Genomic DNA, 24,946 nt, shown 5'->3' on the forward strand with positions numbered 1-24,946 from the left:
AGCCAGTATCTGTCTACCGACAGTGGCCAATGCCAGGTGCCCCAGAGAGAGTGAACCTAACAGGCAATGATCAAGTGATATCTCTCCTGCCATCCATCTCCATCCTCTGACGAACAGAGGCTAGGGACACCATTCTTTACCCATCCTGGCTAATAGCCATTTATGGACTTCACCACCATGAATTTGGCCAGTTCTCTTTTAAATACCGTTATAGTCCTAGCCTTCATAACCTCCTCAGGTAAGGTGTTCCGCAAGTTGACTGTGCACTGCGTGAAGAAGAACTTCCTTTTGTTTGTTTTAAACCTGCTGCCTATTAATTTCATTTGGTGACTCCTAGTTCTTGTATTATGGGAATAAGTAAATAACTTTTCCTTATCCACTTTCTCCACATCACTCATGATTTTATATACCTCTATCATATCCCCCCTTAGTCTCCTCTTTTCCAAGCTGAAAAGACCTAGCCTCTTTAATCTTTCCTCATATGGGAGGCTCTCCAGACCCCTAATCATTTTAGTTGCCCTTTTCTGTACCTTTTCTAGTGCTAGAATATCTTTTTTGAGGTGAGGAGACCACATCTGTACACAGTATTCAAGATGTGGGTGTACCATGGATTTATATAAGGGCAATAATATACTCTCAGTCTTATTCTCTAACCCCTTTTTAAATGATTCCTAACATCCTGTTTGCTTTTTTGACCGCCTCTGCACACTATGTGGACATCTTCTGAGAACTATCCACAATGACTCCAAGATCTTTCTCCTGACTCGTTGTAGCTAAATTAGCCCCCATCATATGGTTCGTATAGTTCGGGTTATTTTTTCCAATGTGCATTACTTTACATTTATCCACATTAAATTTCATTTGCCATTTTGTTGCCCAATCACTTAATTTTGTGAGATCTTTTTGAAGTTCTTCACAATCTGCTTTGGTCTTAACTATCTTGAGTAGTTTAATATCATCTGCAAACTTTGCCACCTCACTGTTTACCCATTTCTCCACATCATTTATGAATAAATTGAATAGGATTGGTCCGAGGACTGACCCTTGGGGAACACCACTAGTTACCCCTCTCCATTCTGAGAATTTACCATTAATTCCTACCCTTTGTTCCCTGTCTTTTAACCAGTTCTCAGTCCATGAAAGGACCTTCCATTTTATCCCATGACAGCTTAATTTACCTAAGAGCCTTTGGTGAGGGACCTTGTCAAAGGCTTTCTGGAAATCTAAGTATACTATGTACACTGGATCACCCTTGTCCACGTTTGTTGACCCCTTCAAAGAACTCTAATAGATTAGTAAGACACGATTTCCCTTTACAGAAACCATGCTGACTATTGTTCAACAGTTTATGTTTTTCTATGTGTCTGACAATTTTATTCTTAACTATTGTTTCGACTAATTTGCCCGGTACCGATGTTAGACTTATCGGTCTGTAATTGCCGGGTTCACCTCTACAGCCCTTTTTAAATACTGGCGTTACATTAGCTAACTTCCAGTCATTGGGTACTGAAGCCGATTTAAAGGACAGGTTACAAAACTTAGTTAATAGTTCCGCAACTTCACATTTGAGTTCTTTCAGAACTCTTGGGTGAATGCCATTGGGTCCCAGTGACTTGTTAATGTTGAGTTTATCAATTAATTCCAAAACCTCCTCTAGTGACACTTCAATCTGTGACCTTCCTCAGATTTGTCACCTACATAATCCAGCTCAGGTTTAGGAATCTCCCTAACATCCTCAGCCATGAAGACTGAAGCAAAGAATCCATTTAGTTTCTCCGCAATGACTTTATTGTCTTTAAGCGCTCCTTTTGTATTCCGATCGTCAAGGGGCCCCACTGGTTGTTTAGCAGGCTTCCTGCTTCTGATGTACTTAAAAAACATTTTGTTATTACCTTTGGAGTTTTTGGCTAGCCGTTCTTCAAACTCCTCTTTGGCTTTTCTTATTACACTCTTGCACTTAATTTGCCAGTGTTTATGCGCCTTTCTATTTGCCTCACTAGGATCTGACTTCCACTTTTTAAAGGAAGTCTTTTTATCTCTCATTGCTTCTTTTACATGGTTGTTAAGCCACGGTGGCTCTTTTTTAGTTCTTTTACTGTGTTTCTTAATTTGGGGTATACATTGAAGTTGGGCCTCTATTATGGTGCCTTTAAAAGCGCCCATGCAGCTTACAGGGATTTCACTTTAGGCCATGTCTACATCTAAAATTTTGCAGCGCTGGTTGTTACAGCTGTATTAGTACAGCTGTATAGGGCCAGCGCTGCAGAGTGGCCACACTTACAGCAACCAGCGCTGCAAGTGGTGTTAGATGTGGCCACACTGCAGCGCTGTTGGGCGGCTTCAAGGGGTTTTGGGGAAGGCGAGAGCAAACCGGGGAAGGAGACCAGCTTCGCCGCGGTTTGCTCTCGCGTTCCGCGAACCACCCTGCAAACCGCAGGGAAGGAGACCTGCTTGTTCGGGGAACGCGAGAGCAAACCGCGGCGAAGCTGGTCTCCTTCCCCGGTTTGCTCTCGCGTTCCGCGAACCACCCTGCAAACCGCAGGGAAGGAGACCTGCTTGCTCGGGGGTTCGGCGAACGCGAGAGCAAGCCGGGGAAGGAGACCAGCTTCGCCGCGGTTTGCTCTCGCGTTCCCCGAACAAGCAGGTCTCCTTCCCTGTGGTTTGCAGGGTGGTTCGCGGAACGCGAGAGCAAACCGCGGCGAAGCTGGTCTCCTTCCCCGGTTTGCTCTCGCCTTCCCGGAACCACCCAGCAAACCTCAGGGAAGGAGACCTGCTTGCTCGGGGTTCGGGGAACGCGAGAGCAAGCCGGGGAAGGAGACCAGCTTGATTACCAGAGGCTTCCTCAGGTATGCTGGGATACCTGCTTATTCCACGGAGGTCAAGAAAAGCGCTGGTAAGTGACTATACTTGATTACCAGCGCTGGATCACCAGCGCTGGATCCTCTACACCCGAGACAAAACGGGAGTACGGCCAGCGCTGCAAACAGGGAGTTGCAGCGCTGGTGGTGCCCTGCAGATGTGTACACCTCCTAAGTTGCAGCGCTGTAACTCCCTCACCAGCGCTGCAACTTTCTGATGTAGACAAGCCCATAGTCACTGTACCTTTTAACTTTTGCTTAACTAACCCCCTCATTTTTGAATAGTTCCCCCTTTTTGAAACTAAATGCCACACTGTTGGGCTGTTGACGTGTTCTTCCCACCACAGGGATGTTAAATGTTGTTATATTATGGTCACTATTTGCAAGCGGTCCTGCTATAGTTATCTCTTGGACCAGCTCCTGTGCTCCACTCAGGATTAAATCTAGAGTTGCCTCTCCCCTTGTGGGTTCCCGTACCAGCTGCTCCATGAAGCAGTCATTTAAAGTATTGAGAAATTTTATCTCTGCATTTCGTCCTGAAGTGAAATGTTCCCAATCAATATGGGGATAATTGAAATCCCCCACTATTACTGGGTTCTTAATTTTGATAGCCTCGCTAATTCCCCTTAGCATTTCATCATCACTATTACTGTCCTGGTCAGGTGGTCGATAATAGATCCTTAATGTTACATTTTTATTAGAGCTTGACATTTCTATCCATAGAGATTCTATGGAACATGTGGATTCGCTTAAGATTTTAGTACAGAAGAAAAGAGTAACACATTATAGTCCCACTAAACATATCTGAAACTGGGATTTCTCCAATAGCAAACAAAGCTCTGGCATGACAACGTAAAGGGAGCGGGAGAATAAATAAGGGTGTTTTCTTGCTGCAGTTTCCAAACAAGTCCTAACAGGGTGCATCTGTACTCAAAGTTTTTGCACTGTTGGTATGGCACCAGTGCAGTTCCCTTAGCAATAGCAGTGCTGGAAATGCTAGTGTTGACAGGGTTGGGCACTACAGTAGTAAAAATGCCTCTGCCCTGTTGACACTATTATTTATTACTTGGTATTGTGGTAGTGCCTAGGGGTCTACTGTATGTCTACACTGCCCAGGGTTTGAACACAGGCTCAAGCCTAAACCTCTTTCTGTCTAAACAGAAATTGTGCTAACCCAGGGCTCAGATTGAAGATCTCATGGGGGTTGAGGGTGTGAACCTGAATCAAGCCAGGATCCATGGTTCAAGCCCTATTACTTTGCTGTCCAGATGCAGTCTCATGGGACTCATGCTCTCGGAGTCTGCCAAAAATATTCCACAATCCCACAGGCTGACTTTCTTCATCCTCTGGAAAGCCAAGTTTGGCGGACAGTCAAGTTTTCTCACACTGCACTATGAACAAAGGGAAGCCACATTTTGGGAGGGTGCTGGAAGTCTGGGATATGGGTGCTTGGACTTGGGCCTGCATTATGCAGTGTAAATGCTGGAGCTCCAGGTTGGAGTATATGGTTCAACATTCCTAACATGGATTTACAAATAAACATAGATGCTCAAGCCATAGGTTAACAAGCCAGGTCTGCTAACTCAAGCTCCACTAACCTTGGGCTTACAATGCAGTGTAGACATAACTTCAAACTGGGACACCACTGTGCTAGGTACTGTAGCTCTTCTAATATTGCTACTACCAGTGCCAAACCAATGGTGAGAAAGTCCTAGTGAAGAGAAGGCTACAGAGCCCAAGAAGAGAATTCCCTCTTCACAAGCATCAGGCAATGCCACACCACGCTTATCAGTTATGCTTAATGGAAAGATTTCTAATGTACTCAAAGATAATTGTGTGGGCTAATTCTCAGACTCTGTTTTCTGCCTTGGGAATTGCTCTCTGAGACTTAAAGGCCAAAGCCAGGCAGTTTTTTATATCCAAGTGACAGTGCTTCACACCCGAATCTTCTCATTTCAATAGACCTTGGAAAAACAGGGAAACAAAACAACTTTGCCTTTCTCTAGCACTTTCTGTCAGATAAATGCAGAGCACTTTAAAACCATTAATGAATATGTCTCGCAATCACTCTGAGTCATTGTTATCACCCACATTTTACAGAAGGGGAAATGAAGGCACAGATTAGCTAAGTGACTTGACCAAGGTCATTACAGCAAGTGTCAGAGCTGATAGAACTAAGATGGGTGTTGGATGTTCAGCAATTTTGGAAAGCTACTCACTTGTGGTCTATAAATAAGAATTCAAGAGCCTAACTTTAGGTTCCTTAAAAATAAATCATGCTCAGTTTCACTGATTTCTAGTCCTTTAGATGTAGACTTCCCAAAGCAAACTAGTGAGCTGTTAAAACTATTAACCCAGTCTTACAGAAAACTGTCCCAATTCAAACAATAGCAGCAGAAAAGTTATGAAATTTGTTACTCACCCAACCCAATTCATCTAAGCAATTCATTAACTTCAAAAAGAATTGCGGGGAGCATTTTAATTTACACTAGAGCTGTCAAGCAATTAAAAAAAATAATCGTGATTAATCGCACTGTAAAACAATAACAGAATACCATTTATTTAAATATTTTTGGATGTTTTCTACATTTTCAAATATATTGATTTCAATTACACAGAATACAAATTGTACAGTGCTCACTTTATTTTTATTACAAATATTTGCACTGTAAAAAACAAAAGAAGGGTCCCTGAACAGGGATGGGGAAGGGTGTTTGGGAGGCAGAAGAGAAGCAATGTGGATGGCATATACGTTCTGGATGATTTCCAACACCCACTTGCTGGAGGTTAACCAATCCCAGGTGCTGTGGAACGAAGTAATGTGAACTCTCAAAGGAGAAGTGAGATTTCCCAGCATTAGGTGGCAAGCAGAGTGTTGTACAGGCGCTTCAACCAACCTATCAAAACTGCCATTTCAAGCTTGAGGGCTGAGACAAAGTTGGTTGTGATCCCAAGTGCTTCCACTTGGGGAACTTTGATTTCTTTCACTACGGCTCATAAGATCTCTGTGATGACCACTGAGGCGTGTACTACGATGAGTGGGACTTAAATGGTGGTTGAGGGCTGTATTTTCTCTTGTAGGCCAGTGTGTATATCCCTAGGGAACGAAGAGTTGCCCGAGAATCCTTCAATGTGAGAAGAGATGTGTCTGTCTTTTCAGCGAACAGCTTCATTTCCGTCAAAAGGAAGGTCCTCCGTCATGGTTTGGACCTCTTTAGGGAAGCCGGACAACAGCAGCCAGAAAGCCCTTCTCTCAATCACGGCCATGGAACTTGAATGTGCCACCACGACTTCCACATATAATGCGGACTGGAGAGATGTTTTCGCCACCAGCTGATCCTTGTTAATTATGGCCATAAATTGGTCTTTTGGGGAGTCTGGAGCTGTTTAATAAAGGAACCTAGTTTCACATAGTTCTGGTAGTCATATTTGGCCAACGAGGACTGATAATTAGCTACCTGGAACTGAAGAGTGGCTGACAAATACGCTCTTCTGCCAAACAGGTCCAAGCGTTTCCCATCTTGGTCATACGGGGTGGATTTAAACTGGTATTGCAATTAACCACATCCACAATGATGAATTTGGAGGGGGGTGAGAAAATAAAAATTCTGTGCCCTTCAGAGACAATACTTTGTCCGCCCGCTTGCATGTCAGCGGGACAGACACAGGGGTCTGCCACTAACTCTGGCAGGATCCAGGAGTGCCTCATTAACTGGGAGGGTCACTCTGGCAGAGGTAGAAGAGTATAGAATGTCCACCAGTTTGTGGTGAGGTTCAGTCACTTGGTGCAGCTGTATTTGCAGGGCTTCTGCTATGCTCTGAGCGAAGTCCTGGAATGACTTTAAATCATCCACCATGAATGATAGAGGGGACGTCACCACCTCATCAGGTGAGGACGACAAGAAACAAGCTTGAGGGGTGTCTACCATTTCTGCTTCAGCTTCAGCTTCCTCCCCTAGGTGCTCAGGAGGTTCCGAACACTTTGATGCTGCAGCTGAAGGAGGGTGGCTCCCAGCCTGCTAGTATACCACACTAGGGGCCTGGGAGGCTTGCTGCTTCTGGGCCTGCCAGGGTACCAGTACAGCCATGCGGGTAGGTGGCTTGCAGCTGGAGGTTGAGGGTTGCGGGGGCACAGTAGCCTGGTGTCCATGATGAAATTAGGACTCGTATGGTGGGTCGGACTAGTAGTAGGAACCCAAGTCCTCTCACTCACTATCTGACTCTGATGAGGAAAAAGGTGGTGCACGGCATGGAGATCTCACTGAGTCCAATGCTCTGGGAAAACTTGGCACCGGAGTCCAGTGTGTCAGACACCAAGAGATCTGTTGCGCACCAGAAATTCACCAGTGCGGACAACGTTGGCACAGAGAGGCTTGTACTGATGGAGCCAGAGATGTGGACCTAGTCATGTGGTCCGTCGGTGCCACAGATACTGGGGTCAGTGCCGGTGACCACGTCGACATGTAGCCTTCACTGAGGAGAATCTTCCATGCTTTTCAAGCCCCCACAGTACAGGTACTTCCTTGCCCGTGCCCAATGGGTCTTTGGGCAGACCAACTTGCTCTGACAGCTTTGGCGCCATCCATACCAATGGAGCTGGATATAATTTCCAGCTTGATTGGGGCTCATTATGGGGACTTTCAGACCTTTTCTTGGGCGTCTTGAGCATGGGTGGCAGATATCATAGGACAGGGCAGGCTAGGCCTCCCCTGACCAAGGCTGTGCCCCGCCCATATTGCGCCCCAAGGTCCCACCCTCCTTCTCTACCTGAAGCTGGTGGGGCATCAGGGGCTCAGCTCCTGACGGCAGCTCCGAACTCAGGCCTGTCAGCAGCCAGGGGTGGCATGGTGCAGTGCTGGGGCCAGCCAGGGGAATAGAAGGGGTCGAGCCAGCAGCTTGGCCCAGCACTGAGGGGGAGGAGGAGGTTCGGCCCAGCGCACGGGGGTCCGGCAGCCTGGCGCTCGAGGCTCTGGAGGGTGAGACTTCAGACAGAAGAGGTGGTGGGCTAGCCTCCCCAAATGGGAGTTCACCCGCTACCCATGGTCTTGAGTAAGTGGCTCATCTCCTTGGGAACACCTGCCTTTGACAAAGAAAATTGAAGTGATAACTCCAGGGGTTGAAGAGTTGACTCCATGAGTGGAAGTTTAAGCCTTAACTTTTTATCCTTCCTGGACCTGGACTTTAACTGATGGCACCAACCACACTTTTGTGGATTGTGCTTTTCCCCCAGGCAGTGAACGCACTGCAGTCCAAAAGCTGGGATAGATTCTTTGCAGCTAAGTCACTTTATGAAGCCCGGAGAGTCAGGCATACCCTTGTAAAGGAGGGTCCCCACCACCACCAGGGTTAGTGGGAAGCAAACTCTTTCTTTTTTTTTCCCTCCCTTTTCTTTCTTCCCCCCTGCCACATCCTTTTTTTGACATGGCCAACTTAAAACAAACAAAAGGCTTCAAATAAAGCTAAAATTTGCAAAACTTTAGGGAGTTAACAGTCCGTGATGGGACAGCTCTTAGCTCTGTCTCTAGCCAGGGGCAGCTGAGAAGGAACTGAGGATGAAATGCCCAAGCACACTGGATAGCCTCCTGGCAAGTGGGGAGCCACAGCTGTGCAGGCAGGACGGACTGCTATTGAAATTCTCCAATCAGAGAATTTAATAAAAGTACCCAATTGGAGTCAAGGGACTTAAATGCTGTCTTTCTGCTTTCCGTCCCCTGTATTTCCCAGGATAAGCTCTTTGCCTATCTTTTCACCAGAGCAAGACTTTCCTATCACACAACATTAGGTGGAAGGAAGTGGTTTTCCCTGCAGTTTTATCATTTTAAATTATGCAAACTAAATCTCTCTTTTCTTAATCTCAGATCATGCTCTTCGCTTATACTGGTATAACAACCTCCTACTCCCTGGTCTTTCACATACACATCACCCTGCTTCAGTCCATACAAAACTCAACTGCTAAAATCATCTTTCTTACCCAATCTGCCCATGTCAAACTCTTCTCTTAATCTCTCCACTTTTTCCCCCTCTCCACCACATCACAGTTCAAATGTCTTACCTTTGTCTTCAAGGTTCTACATAATTTCTGTCCCTCAATAGTCTCCTAGTCTCATATTGCTTCCTGAACCTGCCACTGGAATGATACTAGTCTGGGGGCTTGTACGTACTACCACTTATGTTGGTACAACATATGTCACGCAGGTGTGCGAATAAGCTACACAGCTGAGCAATGCAAGTTACACAGACGTAAGCATAGGTGTGGACAGTGTAATATAACTCCATCTCTGCGAGAGGTGGTAGCTATTATGCTGATGGGAGAGCTCTCTCTAGGGTGAACATATGTCCCGTTTTGGCCATGACAATCCCTCTTTTAAGCCCTGCCCTGGCCATCCCAACTTTTTTCCCAAAAAGAAGGTATTTGTCCTGTTTGCTCTTGCTGACTTGATCAGTTGGCAAAAGCAAACAGGATAAATGCTCACTTTTATCAAAAAAGTAGGGTGCGGTACGGAGTTGTGAGCAGAGATGCCAGCCCTCCACAGGGGAGAGGCAGGGCGGGGTGGGGAGAGCAGTGTTCTAGCATGTGGGCTCCCCCCCTGCAGGGTTCCAGTGACCAGACAACAGCTTCAAATGGGGTGGGGTGAGTGGTGTCCAAAGAGTTCCAGCAACTGGGCAATAGCTGGGGGCGGGGGGGGCGGGCAGGCGAGGCGGCACAGAGTTCCAGTGACCCAGCAACAGAATGGGCCCCCACTCCCTCCCCCCACAGGGTTCCATCAATGGGCAACAGCCTGTCCCGTTTTCTCTTTGGGAAATATGGTCACCCTAGCTCTCTCCCAAAAGCATAGAGTATCCTCACCAGCTGCGCCAATGTAGCGCTTCTAGCATAGACTAGTCCTGGGTACCTTGTGTATCTATTTCTCTCACAATCATCTTTGTGCTTTCTCCCACACCATTCTCTGCCCATTAAACACACAAACTTTTATTTAATAGATTTTTGCTATTGTTTTGCCACAGGGTCACAGCCTCATTTGGAAACAGCATTATAAAGACTTTCCCAACCAATATACTAACTAATTTTTCAGCCACTTCAGGAACTTTTTACAATAAATCTTCACTCTCCAAATATGCACATAATCAGCACCCTGAACAATTCTTTCTGTTTCTGAAGGTAATCAAACTTGCTATTGTCCTCAGCTTTCACTTTAGAAAACACTATTTCTACAAAGAAAATTCACATTCTTCCTGTTTTTGTTGTACATGATAAAATTACTAATAGAGCAGCCTCACTGGAATTTATCAATCAATGCAGCATTATTCTTTGCGAACAAAAAACACTCTGTCCTCTATCCTGGCACTGGAGCTCCCAGTACAATCCCTGGAAGGAGAACAAACTCTTTGTGTCAAGCTCAGTACAGTGGACGGATTTCCCTCCGCCCCCCCAGAGCTGAGATAAACAGACACCAAAGCAAAGTCATGCACTAGAAACAGCAAAACAATATAGAACACAGCAGACTTCAGCATTAATTATAAATCAGCAAGCTGTTTTAGTGTTATGGCAGCATTACTGCACACTGTGGCAGCTGGGTTAATAAGAAACTTTAAACTATGTCACAACAACTCAGGAGCATTGTTGGTATGGTGTTTGTGATTCCAGCTGAGGGCCTGCAAGCTATAGTACAAGTACCTTTTACCTAACTTTCATAAATGTATACATATCAGATTACTTCAAAAGGCTGATTGCCCATTTGTGTTTGGAGTGATTTCAAAATGGATTCCATATCAATTCATGAACAAAGCCAAGTAATATGTGGCAAGAATTAAAACGATGCAGCTTTAGTTATTCGTACTGTGAGAGCACTATGAAGCTAGGATTTTTTCCCTCAAGCATCAGGAATAGACCACTGCTGAAGATGGGATGCCTGACTTGATGGACCAAATTATAGAATCATAGACGATTAGGCTGGAAGAGACCCCAGGAGGTCATCTAGTCCAACGCCCTACTCAAAGCAGGACCAACTCCAACTAAATCCTCCCAGCCACAGCTTTGATTTAACCACCTCCTTAGGTAACCCATTCCAGTGCTTCACCACGGTCCTAGTGAAATAGTTTTTCCTCATACCCAGCCTAGACCTCCTCCACTGCAACTTGAGTCCATTGCTCCTTGTGCTGTCATCTGCCACCACTGAGAACAGCCCAGCTCCACCCTCTTTGGAACCCTCCTTCAGGTAGTTGAATGCTGCTATCAAATGCTCCCTCACTTTTCTTTCCTGCAGACTAAATAAGCCCAGTTCTCTTCTCAACCTCTCCTCACAAGTCACGTGCCCCAGCCCCCTAATCATTTTTGTTGCCCTCCCCACTGGACTCTCTCCAATTTGTCCACATTCTTTCTGTAGCGGGGGGCCCCAAACTGGACACAATACTCCAGATGTGGCCTCACCAGTGCTGAATAGAGAGGAATGATCACTTCCCGCAATCTACTGGCAATGTTCCTACTAATGCAAGGTCTTTTGTTTCCTCAATGTGACCAACATATGGCCAAAAGGTTTTGAAGTCAAATGGATATAAAAAAGTTACTTACACTATAAATATATACCCACCAGTCCAGGAATTTATGTACAGCATACTCTCACCATAGTATCAGTATCCCTTTCAAAGTTTACATGAAGCCAGGAAATAGTCTGAAAACAATCTTTGGCTCTCTGCCTCCTTTCCATGAGCATGTAGCAAGAGGCTCTTCAATTTCTGCCTCTCCATGTATCACCTGGTGACTTAGCTTTTTCTTTTTATATTATATTCCTTTATTTTATACTTCAATTTTACTGTAGTTTTTAATACTCAATTTCAAAATAGCAAACATAAAACAACAACAAATTGTAACCTGCAAAATCTCAAGTGTTTATGCAGGTGTAGCAGCATTTTGCACAGATTAATAATGATGGTTTCCTGCCGTCACAACAGATAAAACAGTATGCACACTATTTTGCAATTGTAAGGTAAGTAGGCTGGTTGTGTACAACAAGAATGAGACAATTCTACTAATCACAAACAGATTTCTACATATTTGTTTTTTCTCCTGCACAATTTTACATATCACAGCAATAAAAGTCAGAAGAGATCCTGAAAGCCACTGAATAGACTTTGGAAGTTTTACACAGTTGTCGGCGATCCCTCAAGGTCAAAGATGATCTCTCTTCACAGGTTTTGTTTTTCATGGGTCCTTCGGTGACTGAGGAGTCTGATCCTTGAGCCACAGGCTCATTAGCAGACATTGCAGATGGTGTTGGAAGACAGGGTTGGGCCACGATTGCTGCGTGACAGTTGTCTTTCCTTTCTTTTCTAGCGTTTTTCTGCATCCACGGCAAGGCAATTTTCCTCAAAAGTGGATGTTCCCTCTCTGACAAGTTTTCACCAGTTATCCCTATCCCAGGCTGTTGTTCTCCAGCGTGTGGTGTCAATGCCACATCTCTCAATGTTTATCTTGACAGTGTCTTTAAAGCATTTCTTTTGGCCTCCGTTTCCACTCTCTTTGGTGAGTTGGGCATACAGCAGTTGTTTCAATAAGCATACATTAGGCATGCACACACAGTGCTCGCTCCCCCTCAGCTGGTGCTGGATAATCAGGGCCTCAACACTGAAGATGTTAGCCTCTGTGAGGACACTGATGTTAGTGCGATAATCCTCCCACTTTATGCTGAGGATCTTCCGAAGAAAATGCTGCTGATGATGTTCCGGGTTTTTCCAGATATTTTCTATAGGTCACCCAAGTCTCACAGCCGTAGAGGAGAGTTGGGATTACCACTGCTTTATAAACCAAAAGTCTAGTATGTGTTCTGATGTTGTGATTGTTGAACACCCAGCGAGACAGTCTGCCAAAGACTAGACTGGTACAGCAAATTCTGTGCTGAATCTCAATGTCTATGTCTGCCCTCTGTGAGAGATGGCTGGCAAGATAGGCAAAGTATTCTACATTTTCCAGTTCTTCTTTGTCGATGTAGATCTTCCTTGCTGGGTCTGATGATTGACCAGGGACTGGCTGGTGGAGAACTTTTGTTTTGCCAATGTTCAGAGTTAGCCCTAGGCTTTCGTAAGTTTCAGAGAAGCAATTAAGGGCAGTTTGTAGATCCTCCTTTGAGTGTGCAACTACAGCACAATCATTTGCACACTGCAGTTCAGTTATTGTTGCCGATATTACTTTAGTTCTGGCATGGAGATGAGAAAGGCTGAAGAGGTTGTTGTCAATCCAATATTGAATGCCAATGCCCTGTGTTAGACAGTCTTGGGCTAATGTTTTCATAGCTGCTAAGAAAATGGAGAAAAGGGTGGATGCCAGTACACAACCTTGTTTTACACCAGTTGAGATGACAAAGGGCTCAGAGGTAGAGCTGCTACACAAGATGGAGGCAGTCATCTGGTCATGGCGGAGTCTTACAATAATGATAAATGTGCTTGGGCAACCAAACTTTGACATGATTTTCCATAGAGCCTCATGGTTGACAGAGTTGAAGACTTTGGTCAGATCGATAAGTGTCATATACAGCTCCTGATGGTGTTCTTGACATTTTTCCTGGATCTGCCTGGCTGCAAAAATCATGCCAGTTGTGCCTTGTGATGGTCTGAAGCCACACTAGGACTGACTCTGGAAGTACTTCCTCTGCAACAGGAAGCAGGTGATTCAGCAAGAGTCTAGCAAGAATCTTCTCAGCGATGGAGAGAAGGGCAATGCCTCGATAGTTGCCACAGTCAGCCGTCTCCCTTTCTGAAAACGGTGATGATGTTAGCATTACGTAAGTCAGCAAGGATTTCTTCAGAGTGCCAGATTTTGAGGAGCAGCAAGTGAAGCCTGTTAGTCAGTGTTTCTCCCCCGCAACTTTCAGTACTTCAGCTGGTATGCCACCAGGACCTGGTGTTTTATTGTTTTTCATTTAATTGCTTTGCAGGCCTCCTCAGATATTGGTGAGCAGGCAAGAGTTTCCCAGATTGGGTGCTGAGGGATACAGTCAATGGTGTCATCAGTTACAGCAGAGAGTCTCAATTTAGAAGCTTTTGATGCTGTTCCTTCCAGCAGTCTTTGATGGATTTGTTATCTTTAAGAAGGGCACTACCATCTTTGGATCTCAGAGGTATAAGCCCACGTGAGCTTGGTCTGTACAGGGTCTTTGTCTCACAAAAAAACCCTCTGCATATCATGTCTGTCAGCAAATGTTTGGATTTCTTTTGCTTTGTCCTTCCACAATTTGTTTTTGATTTCTTGGATCATCCTTTGAACTTCAGCTTTGAGCTGATGGAAAGTGCTCTGCTTCCGACTGGATAGTGGTTGGTTTTGCCAGTCACAGAAAGCTTTTCTCTTCTAGTCCAAAAGGGCTGTAATCTCAATGTTGTTGTTGTCAAACCAGTCTTGATGGCAGTGGGTAGCAAAGCCAAAGGATTTCTCACAAACCGCATGGATGGTCTATTTTAGGGCTTCCGAGTGCTCCTTGACACTTGTCTTGTCATTTCCATGTGCGCATACGGCCAGTTTTTCACTGAAGAGTGTTTGGAAGTTTTCTTGGTGTACTGAGGATTGAAGTCTTTGGATGTCATATTGCCATCCGTGCGATGTGGATTGCTTTCTATGTTTCGGTACAATCCTGATGGAGATGACTGACCTCACCAGGGAGTGGTCAGTCCAGCAATCATTGGCTCCTCTCATGACATGGGTGATTTGGGCATCTCTGTGTTCTTGCAATGACATAATCTAGGAGGTGCCACTGTTTTGAGTGGGAGTATTGCCAAGTTGTTTTGAACTTGTTTCTTTGTCTCAGGATTGTGTTTGTGATCACAAGATCGTGCTCTGCACATTTGCTGGAATTGGGTCTACCCACTCCTTCCTTCCCAATAGTTCTATGTTAAACGTTAGAATCTTGGCCAACTCTTGCATTATAGTTCCCTAAGAGGATTTCTTACACAGTATTTCTTCAAAGAAACTGTTTTTTACAATGAGAAACAATTACAAGACTTTGGCTTGAATTAAATCTAATCTGGAGTTTCTATCCCCACCGCCTCCCCCCTTCTTTCTTTCTTGTCAAGTACTGGTGCCTTTAACTACATTTAGGGATGTTTCTTGAAGGGAATAATTTACTCAGTAAAAATGGCTTAATACATAAACTCTGCTGAGTTTTTAACTTTGCCTCTGGGCTTTCATAATGCATAGGAACACTGCACCAACTGCATGTAAGCTTCCTGAACTGGGAGAAAGATTTTTGGAATTCTGTATGATGCAAAAGCTCTGATGAAAACTTGCTAAAGATTGTGGTTAACATAGCATGGATATCAACTTTAGATATAAAACCCATAAATATAGGTATTCTCAATCATAGAAAGATTGGAGGAAGAAGACCAAGTTAAGAATAAGCACAGGGCTATAAACTCAGATCTTTTAAGTTTTGGGCTCACATCTGCCACTAACTAGCTTTAACAAACACTGTGAACCTCTACACACTTCACAAACATTTAGTTTGTAAACTACACTCAAATCCTTATCCTCCTTCAGCTATTGACTGCCTTTGACACCAGCCAACCACACTCTTATTGATGACTCATCTTCCCTTGGTTTTCATGACTCTTTCCTCTCCTGGTTCTCCTACATCTCAAATCATTCCATGTTTCCTTCAGAGGATCTTCTTCATCCACAGTCCAATATTCAGTGGTGGGGTCCAATAGGGCTCCATCCTGGCACCCTCTTCTCCCTTTACACAATCTCTCTTGGTGACCTCATTCAAAAACACATCTTTAACAATAAACTTTACACTGATGACTCACAGCTCCATTTTAGAGCCACTTTTATTCGAACTAAAATCTTAGCTGGAATTTGATTTCACTCTTGTGATGTCCTGCTGTTAGCTTAAAACTCGGCGTAGACAAAGCTTAATTCCTTGATCTTTTCCCTTAAGCCCTCTCCCTTCCTCTCATCTTTGGTTACCACAGACATCACCACCATCCTCCTCGTCCCTCATGGCCATGATCTATCATCCTCAACTCAGCTCTCTCTCTAATCCCATACATCCAAGTCGTTGCCAAATCTTGCCACTTCTTCCTGTGCAACATCTCTAATATTCAGCCTTTCTGCTCTATCCACATTGTTGCAACTTTCATCCAGGCCTTCACTATCTTGCTCCTCAGCTACTGAAACCTCCTCCCTTCCTGGCCTTAACAACAGCATATCTTGCATTCAAGGGAGCATTCAAAATGCTGCTGCAATTATCTTCTGGCTCATTGTTTCAACACATCTCCTCCTCCTTTTTGGCCCTCCGACGACTCCCTCTTTTCCACCATAATCACAAACTATGTATCATCCCTCAGGGCTTAGCAGAGTTCTACATATCTCCTTTCACAGAGCAGTGGTTTTCAAACTGTGGCCTGTAGACCACAGGAAGTCTGCAGACTATGTTCAATATTTCCAAAGGAGTCTGCACAGCCATTTGAAATTTTGTAGGGTTCTGCAAAAAAGGTTGAAAACCACTGGTATCTAGCCATCGACCCTCACCTCTGTTCCATATCAAATTTTCATGGTCCATGTACACATGGAAAATTTGACATCTTTGTGCTCTCTCCTTTGCTGTCCCTATGCATGGGAGATCCATGCTATAAAAATCCACCATGCCACTAAACTACCCTCTTTTGAATTCATCCTTTAAACTTGTCTCTGCCATGATGCCTACAAGTCATTCAAAAATGGTTACACAGCTAGCATATTGTGATTACTGCTTTTTCACTTATTATAATCTCACTGTTACCTTGTGCTCCCCCCGCCACATTATTGTACCAATCTGTTGGCTCATACTTAGGATGCAAGTTCTTTGGAGCAGGGACCATCTTTTTATTATGTGTATGTAAAGTGCTTAGCAAAACAGGATTAGGACCTTCCAGGGCCGTTCAGAGGATTCAGGGGACCTGGGGCAAAGAAATTTCGGGGGCCCCTTCCATAAAAAAAATTGCAATACTATATTCTCGTGAGGGCCTGGGGCAAATTGCCCCACTTGCCCCCCCGGGCAGCCCTGGGAAAAATAAACCTTCCACATCTCAGCACAAACCCAGGTTTGAGAAAACTTCTTTACAAGGTATCATTGGTTCTCAGCATCAGCTAGTGCTAAAAGGCACTAAAGCTCATTAAAAGGGTTGGACGAATATTTTCCATCAAAACTTTTTTTGGATCAAAAACTAGGGGTTTCTAAAAAGTAGGAAAAAAAATCACGGACAATATCTGCTTTCCTTCAAAATTTGTTGTGGTTTTTTTAATTGAAAAGCTGAAATTAGTCTGCCAAAACCTGAATATGGTTTGGGGTTTCAGAAGTGTGTGGTCAAATATTTGCTGCTTGCTGTGTTTTGACTGTTTAAAGAAACAATAAAAAAATTCCGCTTAAAAAAATCCAAAACTTTTGAACCACCTCAGCTTGTGACCAAACGCCAGAACCCATCCAGTCAGAGATTTTTCCAGGTTTCTGATACTCTGCTGGCTTCCTTGACTCATATCTGTCTCCATAACTTTGGGTTCATTTAGGTTAGAAAATAAGAACAGCCATCCTGTTAAACCAAAGGTCCCATCCAGCCCAGTATCCTGTCTACTGACAATGGCCAATGCTAAGTGACCCAGAAGGAGTGAACCTAAAAGGTAATGATCAAGTGAGCTCTCTCCTGTCATCCATCTCCATCCTCTGACAGAGGCTAGGAACACCATTCCTTACCCATCCTGGCTAATAGCCATTAATGGACTTAACCTCCATGAATTTATCTGTTTCCTAAAGACTGGCTCCATGGGGTCCCTCACAAACTGAAGACGGTTACTGTGGGTTTGTCTTTAGTATAGCTCAGGGGTTGGCAACCTTTCAGAAGTGGTGTTCCGAGTCTTCATTTATTCACTCTAATTTAAGGTTTCGCATGCTGGTAATACATTTTAACGTTTTTAGAAGGTCTCTTTCTGTAAGTCTATAATATATAACTAAACTATTGATGTATGTAAAGTAAATACAATTTTTTAAATGTTTAAGAAGCTTCATTTAAAATTAAATTAAAATGCAAATCCCTCCGGATTGCTGGCCAGGACCCGGGCAGTGTGAATGCCACTGAAAATTAGCTTGTGTGCCGTCTTTGGCACACATGCCATAGGTTTCCTACCCCTGGTATAGCTTATATACATATTCCACGAACTGAGCATTTGAGTTTGTTCCAGAATCTGGGATGAGCCTATGTTGCGAAAACTGAAATGCTCAAAATAGCACATGCATGTGAATGGACACAGGGTGCTAAAATTAAATTAACTCAGGAGTTCTCAAACTGGGGGTTGGGACACCTCAGGGGGTCATGAGGTTATTACTGGGGGTCGCAAGCTGTCAGCCTCCACCTCAAACCCCGCTTTGCCTCCAGCATTTATAACAGTGTTAAATATATAAAAAAGTGTTTTCAATTTATGGGGGTGGGAGGGTGTTGCACTCAGAAGTTTGCTATGTGAAAGGGGTCACCAGGACAAAAGTTTGAGAACCACTGAATTAACCCATCTGAAGCCTCAGGGAATGCAGGAGAGGGGGGGTCTCCCTTGGTAGGGTTGGGAAGGAGCTAGGTGCTGTAGGATATTGCTCTTCTCATGTGATCCCTCCCCCAGTGGCTAATTTTAAATGAAGCTACCCTCCCCTGACATGAATCTCTCTATGGCACTGAAATTATATATAGACTATAATTTGGCATTTGAGAAGTGAAAGGGATGGTAGCGCTAATCGAAAGCTAACAGCTTGGCTCCTCTGCAAGCCTCAAACTGCTGAATGAGCTTTAGGGTTGGGAAGGTTGTGCCTCCCAAACAGCCTGGCCCTGCCCCCTATCCGACCCCCACCCATTTCCTGGCCCCCAACTGCCCGCCCCCCTCAGAATCCCCGACGAGCCTGCTCCTTGTCCCCTCACCGTACCCCAGAGACCCCCCCCCAACCACCACCCCGGGACCCCACCTCTGCTTTCTGTCCCCTGACTGCCCGGACCCCTATCCATTCCCCCCGCTGAGTCCTGACAGACCCTCAGAATGCCCATGATCCAACCCCCCTGTTCCCTGTCCCCTGACCACCCCCCTCAACCTCTGCCCCCTCCCTGTCCCCTGACTGTCCCCGGGACTCCCTGCCCCTTATCCACTCCCCCCCTCAGGCCCGGCCTCTTACCCCCGGCTCCCCCCTCACCCGGAGCCTCAGCACGTTACATCCAGGAGCGTACCTGAACAGTGGCGCAGCATGGCTCCAGTGGGGCTCCTGAGCTCCTCCTTGCTCAGAGCCACGTGGTAAAGGGGTGGGGCTGCAAGCTCCATGCCCAGCGGAGGGAACTCAGGCCCTGCTGGAGCTCGCAGTCCTGCCCCCTTACCATGCAGCTCTGAGCGGGGAGGAGCTCAGGCCCTCCGCAGCCACACTATGCTGCTGTTCAGGGACGCTCCTGGATGTGCTGAGGCTCTGGGAGAGGGGCAGGGACGGAGGCTGGGTCAGGCTGAGGCAGGAGCCTCAGCTGTTCTCTTGGGGGTCCCTGCGGAGCCTGGGGCAAATTGCCCCACTTGCCCCCCCCCCCCCCCCAGGCGGTCCTGGGACCTTCAGGTGCTACCACAATACAATTAATTTATTTAGGCCTTTCAACCAATCGGACACTAGGTAAATATCACTGCCAAATTTTTACAGATGGGGAAACTGCTACTAAGGGATGCTGCAGTATACATTTTCAAGTATGCTGACTAATTTTCCTGATTTGTAGAGGTCCTGAACATCTGTTGCTTCTATTAACTTGAACTGGAGTTGTGGGTTCTCAGCAAATCAAGTGTCTCAAATTGGGCACCCAAAACTGGAGGCTTCCAAAATTAAGAGACATTTGCAAATGTAGGCCTAAGTAATTTACTTAAGGTCACAAAACCAATTAGTGTCAGAACCAACATTTGAATCCAGAATTCCTTACTCCCATGCCCATGTCTACGATATTTAACTACTTATTTCTCCTCCTGTGAAATAGGTTTAATAATCGTGTCTGAGAACAGTATCCATAAAGGTGTTCAGTACACTCTTAATACTCGTAAGGCTCGTGAGAGAAGCCTCTTGAGTCAGCTTTTCCACAGTCCAGTATCATCTCAAAAACTTCCCCCAACAGTTTTAAACTGAAAAAGACTTTTAGCCTAAAGACTTCATAGGCAAGAGACTCTTTTTCCCCAAAACTATCTATCTATCATTTCTTGTTAGAAACATTTCCACTCTCTGCTATCATAGCTGACCAACTCAAGAGATACACTCATTGATGCTGCATATTCACCTTTTCTCTCTATTACTAACTCCTGACTTTGAAACCAGTTTCTAAAGCAACTCTTATGGAAAGGCAGATACTGAGGTGGGCACTGACTATGCTGAAAATAATTATAATAAATCAAAAAGTCAAAATAGAAAACACAACTGAGTTTAAGAAATTAAATTATTCAAATAAGATGGAGGCTTCTGTTAGCTTCATGTAGAACTCCATTATCAGAAAAATAGAGCAGCCTTCCAAGGGGAGTAGTGGGGGCAAAAGACATATCTGGCTTTAAGATTAAGCTTGATAAGTTTATGGAAGGGATGGTATGATGGGAGAGCCTAATTTTGGCAACTGATCTTTGATTATCGCCAGATAAGTATGCCCAGTGGTTGGCGATGGGATGTTGGATGGGATGGGATCTGAGTTACTGCAGAGAATTCTTTTCTGAGTGCTGGCAGGTGAGTCTTGCCCACATGCTCAGGGTTTAGCTGATCGCCATATTTGGGGTCAGAAAGGAATTTTCCTCCAGGGCAGATTGGCAGAGGCCCTGGAGGTTTTTTGCCTTCCCCTGCAGCGTGGGGCATGGGTCACTTGCTGGTGGATTCTCTGCAGCTTGAGGTCTTCAAACCACAATTTGAAGACTTCAATAACTCAGGCATAGGTTAGGGGTTTGTTATAGAAGTGGATGGGTAGGGTTCTGTGGCCTGCTTTGTGCAGGGGGTCGGACTAGATGATCACATTGGTCCCTTCTGACCCTAGCATCTATGAATCTATGAATCTATAAACAGGTGCAGGAAAATTTTTTGGCCTGAGGGCCTCATTGGGTTTCGGAAATTGTATGGAGGACCAGTTAGGGGAGGGGGTCGTGGCCCAGACCCCACCCCCTATTCACCCTCCCCTGGGACTCCTGCCCCATCCAACCCACCCTGTTCCCTTACGGCCCCCTTGCCCCAATCCCCTCCACTCCCTGTCCCCTGACTGTCCTCCGCCACACCATCCAATCCCCCTTCTTCCTAACTGCCCCCCGGGGACCCCTGCCCCATCCAACCACCTCTTCTCCCTGTCCCCTGACTGCCTCTGGAACCCCTGCCCCTAACTGGCCCCCGCCGCCCCATCCAACTCCTCCTCTCATTCCTGACTGCCCCCCACAGACCCCTGCTCCCATTCAACCCCCCTGTTCCCCGCCCCTGACTGTTCCGTCCCCTATCCACACCCCCGCCCCCGACTACCCCCCTGAATTCCCCTACCCTCTGTCCAACCCCCCCTGCTCCCTGCCCCCTTACCGTGCTGCCTGGAGCACCAGTGGCTGGCAGCACTACAGCCGTGCTGCCCGGCTGGAGTCAGCCACGCCATTGCGCAGCACAGAGCATCACGTCAGGCCGGGCTCCGCAGCAGCTCTGCCCCAGAAACTCGCAGCCTTGCCGCCCAGAACACTGCGCCAGGGCCGGAGTGAGCTGAGGCTGCGGGGCAGGGGAAACAGTAGGGGCGGGGCCAGGGATAGCCTCCCAGGCCAGGAGCTCAGGGGCCTGGTAGGAGGGTCCCACAGGCCACTGTAGTTTGCCCACCTCTGGGATAGAGAGTAATTACACATTTAATGGAGGAAACTCAAGACAGAAACATGACACTCTCACATCCCATTGGCTGAATATTCTGAAGGTATGGCATTATATCTTAGGACTCTCTGCAGCCTGCATCTAAGTAGATTTACTTTCCTTCTCACCAGTCCCTGTGTCAATGGTTAACTAAATGCAACCCACAAATACAGTCTCTGGTAAACAATTCCAGTTTCTCCAAACTGTTTCTTTTTTTGCTCCCATCTCTTACCTTAAGAGCACAAAAGATGCAAGAATCTCCCATGCACTTGTGTCTTGTGATCTGTCGGAAGCTGCGACGAAAGATATCCAGGTGCCAAAGAACCTATAAAGCAAATGGAAGCAGAGGTTATTTTATTAATCTGAATAGGAAAATCTTGCACAAGTTTTTAACTAAAATTATGCAATTCAAATATTTTCAAAAAGCATTCATGCCATTGTAACTATTCATTAACAAGACATGCCTTTCATTTTTCTTGCCCTAAGTGTTTCCAGTTATAGATACTAGTTTACTACCCATGCGGTCAAACAGAACATCCCTCAGCATCTCTCTCACACATTTAACTAAGGCTGTAATTCTCCTGGGGTGGATTCAGATCCCATAACACGTTTTTAAATCTTCAAGCCTTTTGCTGTGGAATTGCTCAGCCACAAGATGGGCAGGTGGAGACTTAGGTGTTTTGAGTTGATAGTTGTAGGGAGAGAAGTGCTAATACTACATTGTATTGCTTGCATACTCCATTTCTGCCAGCGTATTTATGGAAGTATTCCCAATTTCAGCAGATGCAGCTGACTTTCCATGCTGGAAGGTGAGTAATATAATGGCAGTAGATAAGAAGAGATTAAGGTTATGTCTACACTATAGACCTTACAGTGGCACAGCTATACCGCTACAGCTGCACTGCTGTAAGGTCTCCCATATAGCCGCTCTATATCAAGACCTCTCCCATCAGCATAATTAAACCACCACCAATGAGTAGCAGTGGCTATGTTGGTGGGAGTGTCTCCTGCTGACATAGCGCTGTCCACCCCACCAAGTCTGTCGGTGAAATTTATGTCTGTCAGGGGGGTTTTCCACACCCCTGACCGATAAAAGTTTTATCCACAGAAGTGGGAGTGCAGACAAAGATTTTCTTAGGCTAATCTAAGAATGTAATATAAGAAAAACTAATCATTGTAACGAAAACGATGGGCTGGCCTTTCTTCCAATTCCCAGAGATGACTTCTTCCTGTTTTTCCCCTCATGAGTCTGCTGACCAACTACAGAACCTGGCTGCAAATGATACAGGCACTCTGACGAATGTATACTCTTCACAGGAAAAACTGTTTAATAGTTTGTCAATCCTATTGTTCTGGTTGTGGTGACCTATAAATTACTTACCCTTTGTTCCGTACTTCATCTCTTAACCTCAGCACTCTGGCTGGAAGAATTAAAGACCCATTACTCTAGGAGTGGCTGCTGCACAGACAAACTGTCTCTTACTGGCCAAAACTGTACTGTTCTATCTCCACTGCAGCTGAAATCAAACTAGCAACAATCATAGATTATTAGGGTTGGAAGCGACTGTAGAAGGTCATCTAATCCAAACCCCTGCTCAAAGCAGGGCCAATCCCCAACTAAATGGCCCCCCTCAAGGACTGAACTCACAACCCTGAGTTTAACAGGCCAACACTCAAACCACTGAGCTATTCCTCCCCCATATTTACACACACTTACTACTGGAAATTTTCTAGCCCTGATCAAGGTGGATGGGTATTTTCCCCACCACAGAAATCATGGTATTGACTATTGTGTGTTAGCATCAGAAGTGTTTACAGTTGGTTGTTGCTAGCATATAGGTTAAATTATAGTCAAAGTTAGATGAAAGTTAGAACAGGGTTTTCTTCCCAGCTCCGACACTGAAACAGTTACCTTGGGCAAATCACTTGACTTCTGTGTCTCAGTGTCCACCTCTGAAAAACTGTGATAAATATTGACCTTTCTGAATGTTTTCAATCCTCTGACTAAAGACATTATATAACAAACATTATAAATAAATATGATTATTGATAACTAGCTTAATTTCAACTAATTGGGCCTTAGTACATATCCAATATCTAACATCAGGAGGCATTATCTTTAAGGCGGTGTGCCAAAAGAAGCTTGCCCCAAATTGCATTGTGCATTTAACTGACTAAATACTTCCACAGCATATGCACAGGCAGTGCACATTTTCTTTTTGATTGCTGGCCGAGGATAACGTGCTGGAAAAGTTTACTGATCCTGAAAGCATTTGTATTGGTCTCACAAAGTGTTTCCAGTTCTGGCAATTTGTTAAGTAACGGACCTTAGAGCACAAGTTTACAAGTGTAAAAGTATTTTTTCACTGTGTACAAAAATCAATGATTTTTAAAAAAAAAAAAAAAACATGATTTTTTTGATAAAACACTTTTTGATGGAAAAAACCCTATCTAAAGATAGTTTTAATTAAGATCCATGATGAAATATCTTTGAGCTATAATGTAATAGGGATTATAAATTTTAATTCTAAAGTATGAGACAATATATTCGTGTAATATCTAAGAAAAGTTTTGTAAATGAGTTCCAATAGTTCATGGATTAGGAACCCAATTTTATGAGGTTCCACAGGCTTCTGTATAGATTATTTAGGTTAATCTTTCTGTCTACCCAATGGGACTCTGTACTCAGTTTAGAAGATACCATCATAATCAAAGATGCTTAGTTTCACAGTTCTCAGACAGTGGATTTTTGTCTCCAGAGGTAACATGCTTGTTAACAGCAAAATGTTTTCAAATAAACAAACAGTATATAGAGATGAGAAATAACAGACCTCAACTCTATTGTCCCTCTGCAAATTTGTGTACACTGAGTCAATCCCTTACCTCTCTCTAAAAGTGCAAAGTTTCAAAAAATTCAGTGAATAGAAGATTGTTGGGGATGAAATAGATTTGGACAAGGAGAAGAAGTCTGGAGATAAATGTGAAGTGAGGGACATATGCTTGTTTTGTTAAAATACTATACGTTTGCTGTTGAAGAAAAAAATCCAGAATATATAATGTTGGTGTTTTAGTTAAATAAAATATTGTAAATGTCTGTCTGGTGATGTTCTCCTCCTAATGCAGCATGGCAAGAAAATCCTCCAAATATAAATGATTAACCTGTTGAACTGGAGATAGTTCACCTCCCAATGACTTCATAAATGTCTGCTTCAATTACCTTTGGTAAATGAAATA

At 44.7% G+C, this 24,946-nt stretch overlaps 1 protein-coding gene across 6 annotated transcripts in view; it reads right to left on the reverse strand.

The window, feature by feature from the left end:
• The window catches only part of USP54 (ubiquitin specific peptidase 54), a 176,818-nt gene that overhangs the window by 116,811 nt on the left and 35,061 nt on the right, over window positions 1-24,946 (reverse strand). For all 6 annotated transcript variants that reach the window (XM_050959964.1, XM_050959968.1, XM_050959966.1 and 3 more), the window contains one exon: window positions 21,945-22,037. In XM_050959964.1, coding sequence (XP_050815921.1) covers window positions 21,945-22,037 — 93 coding nt within the window. The remainder of the gene's footprint in view (window positions 1-21,944; window positions 22,038-24,946) is intronic.

Source organism: Gopherus flavomarginatus, chromosome 6, assembly GCF_025201925.1.
Source record: "Gopherus flavomarginatus isolate rGopFla2 chromosome 6, rGopFla2.mat.asm, whole genome shotgun sequence".
Lineage (NCBI taxonomy): Eukaryota > Metazoa > Chordata > Testudines > Testudinidae > Gopherus > Gopherus flavomarginatus.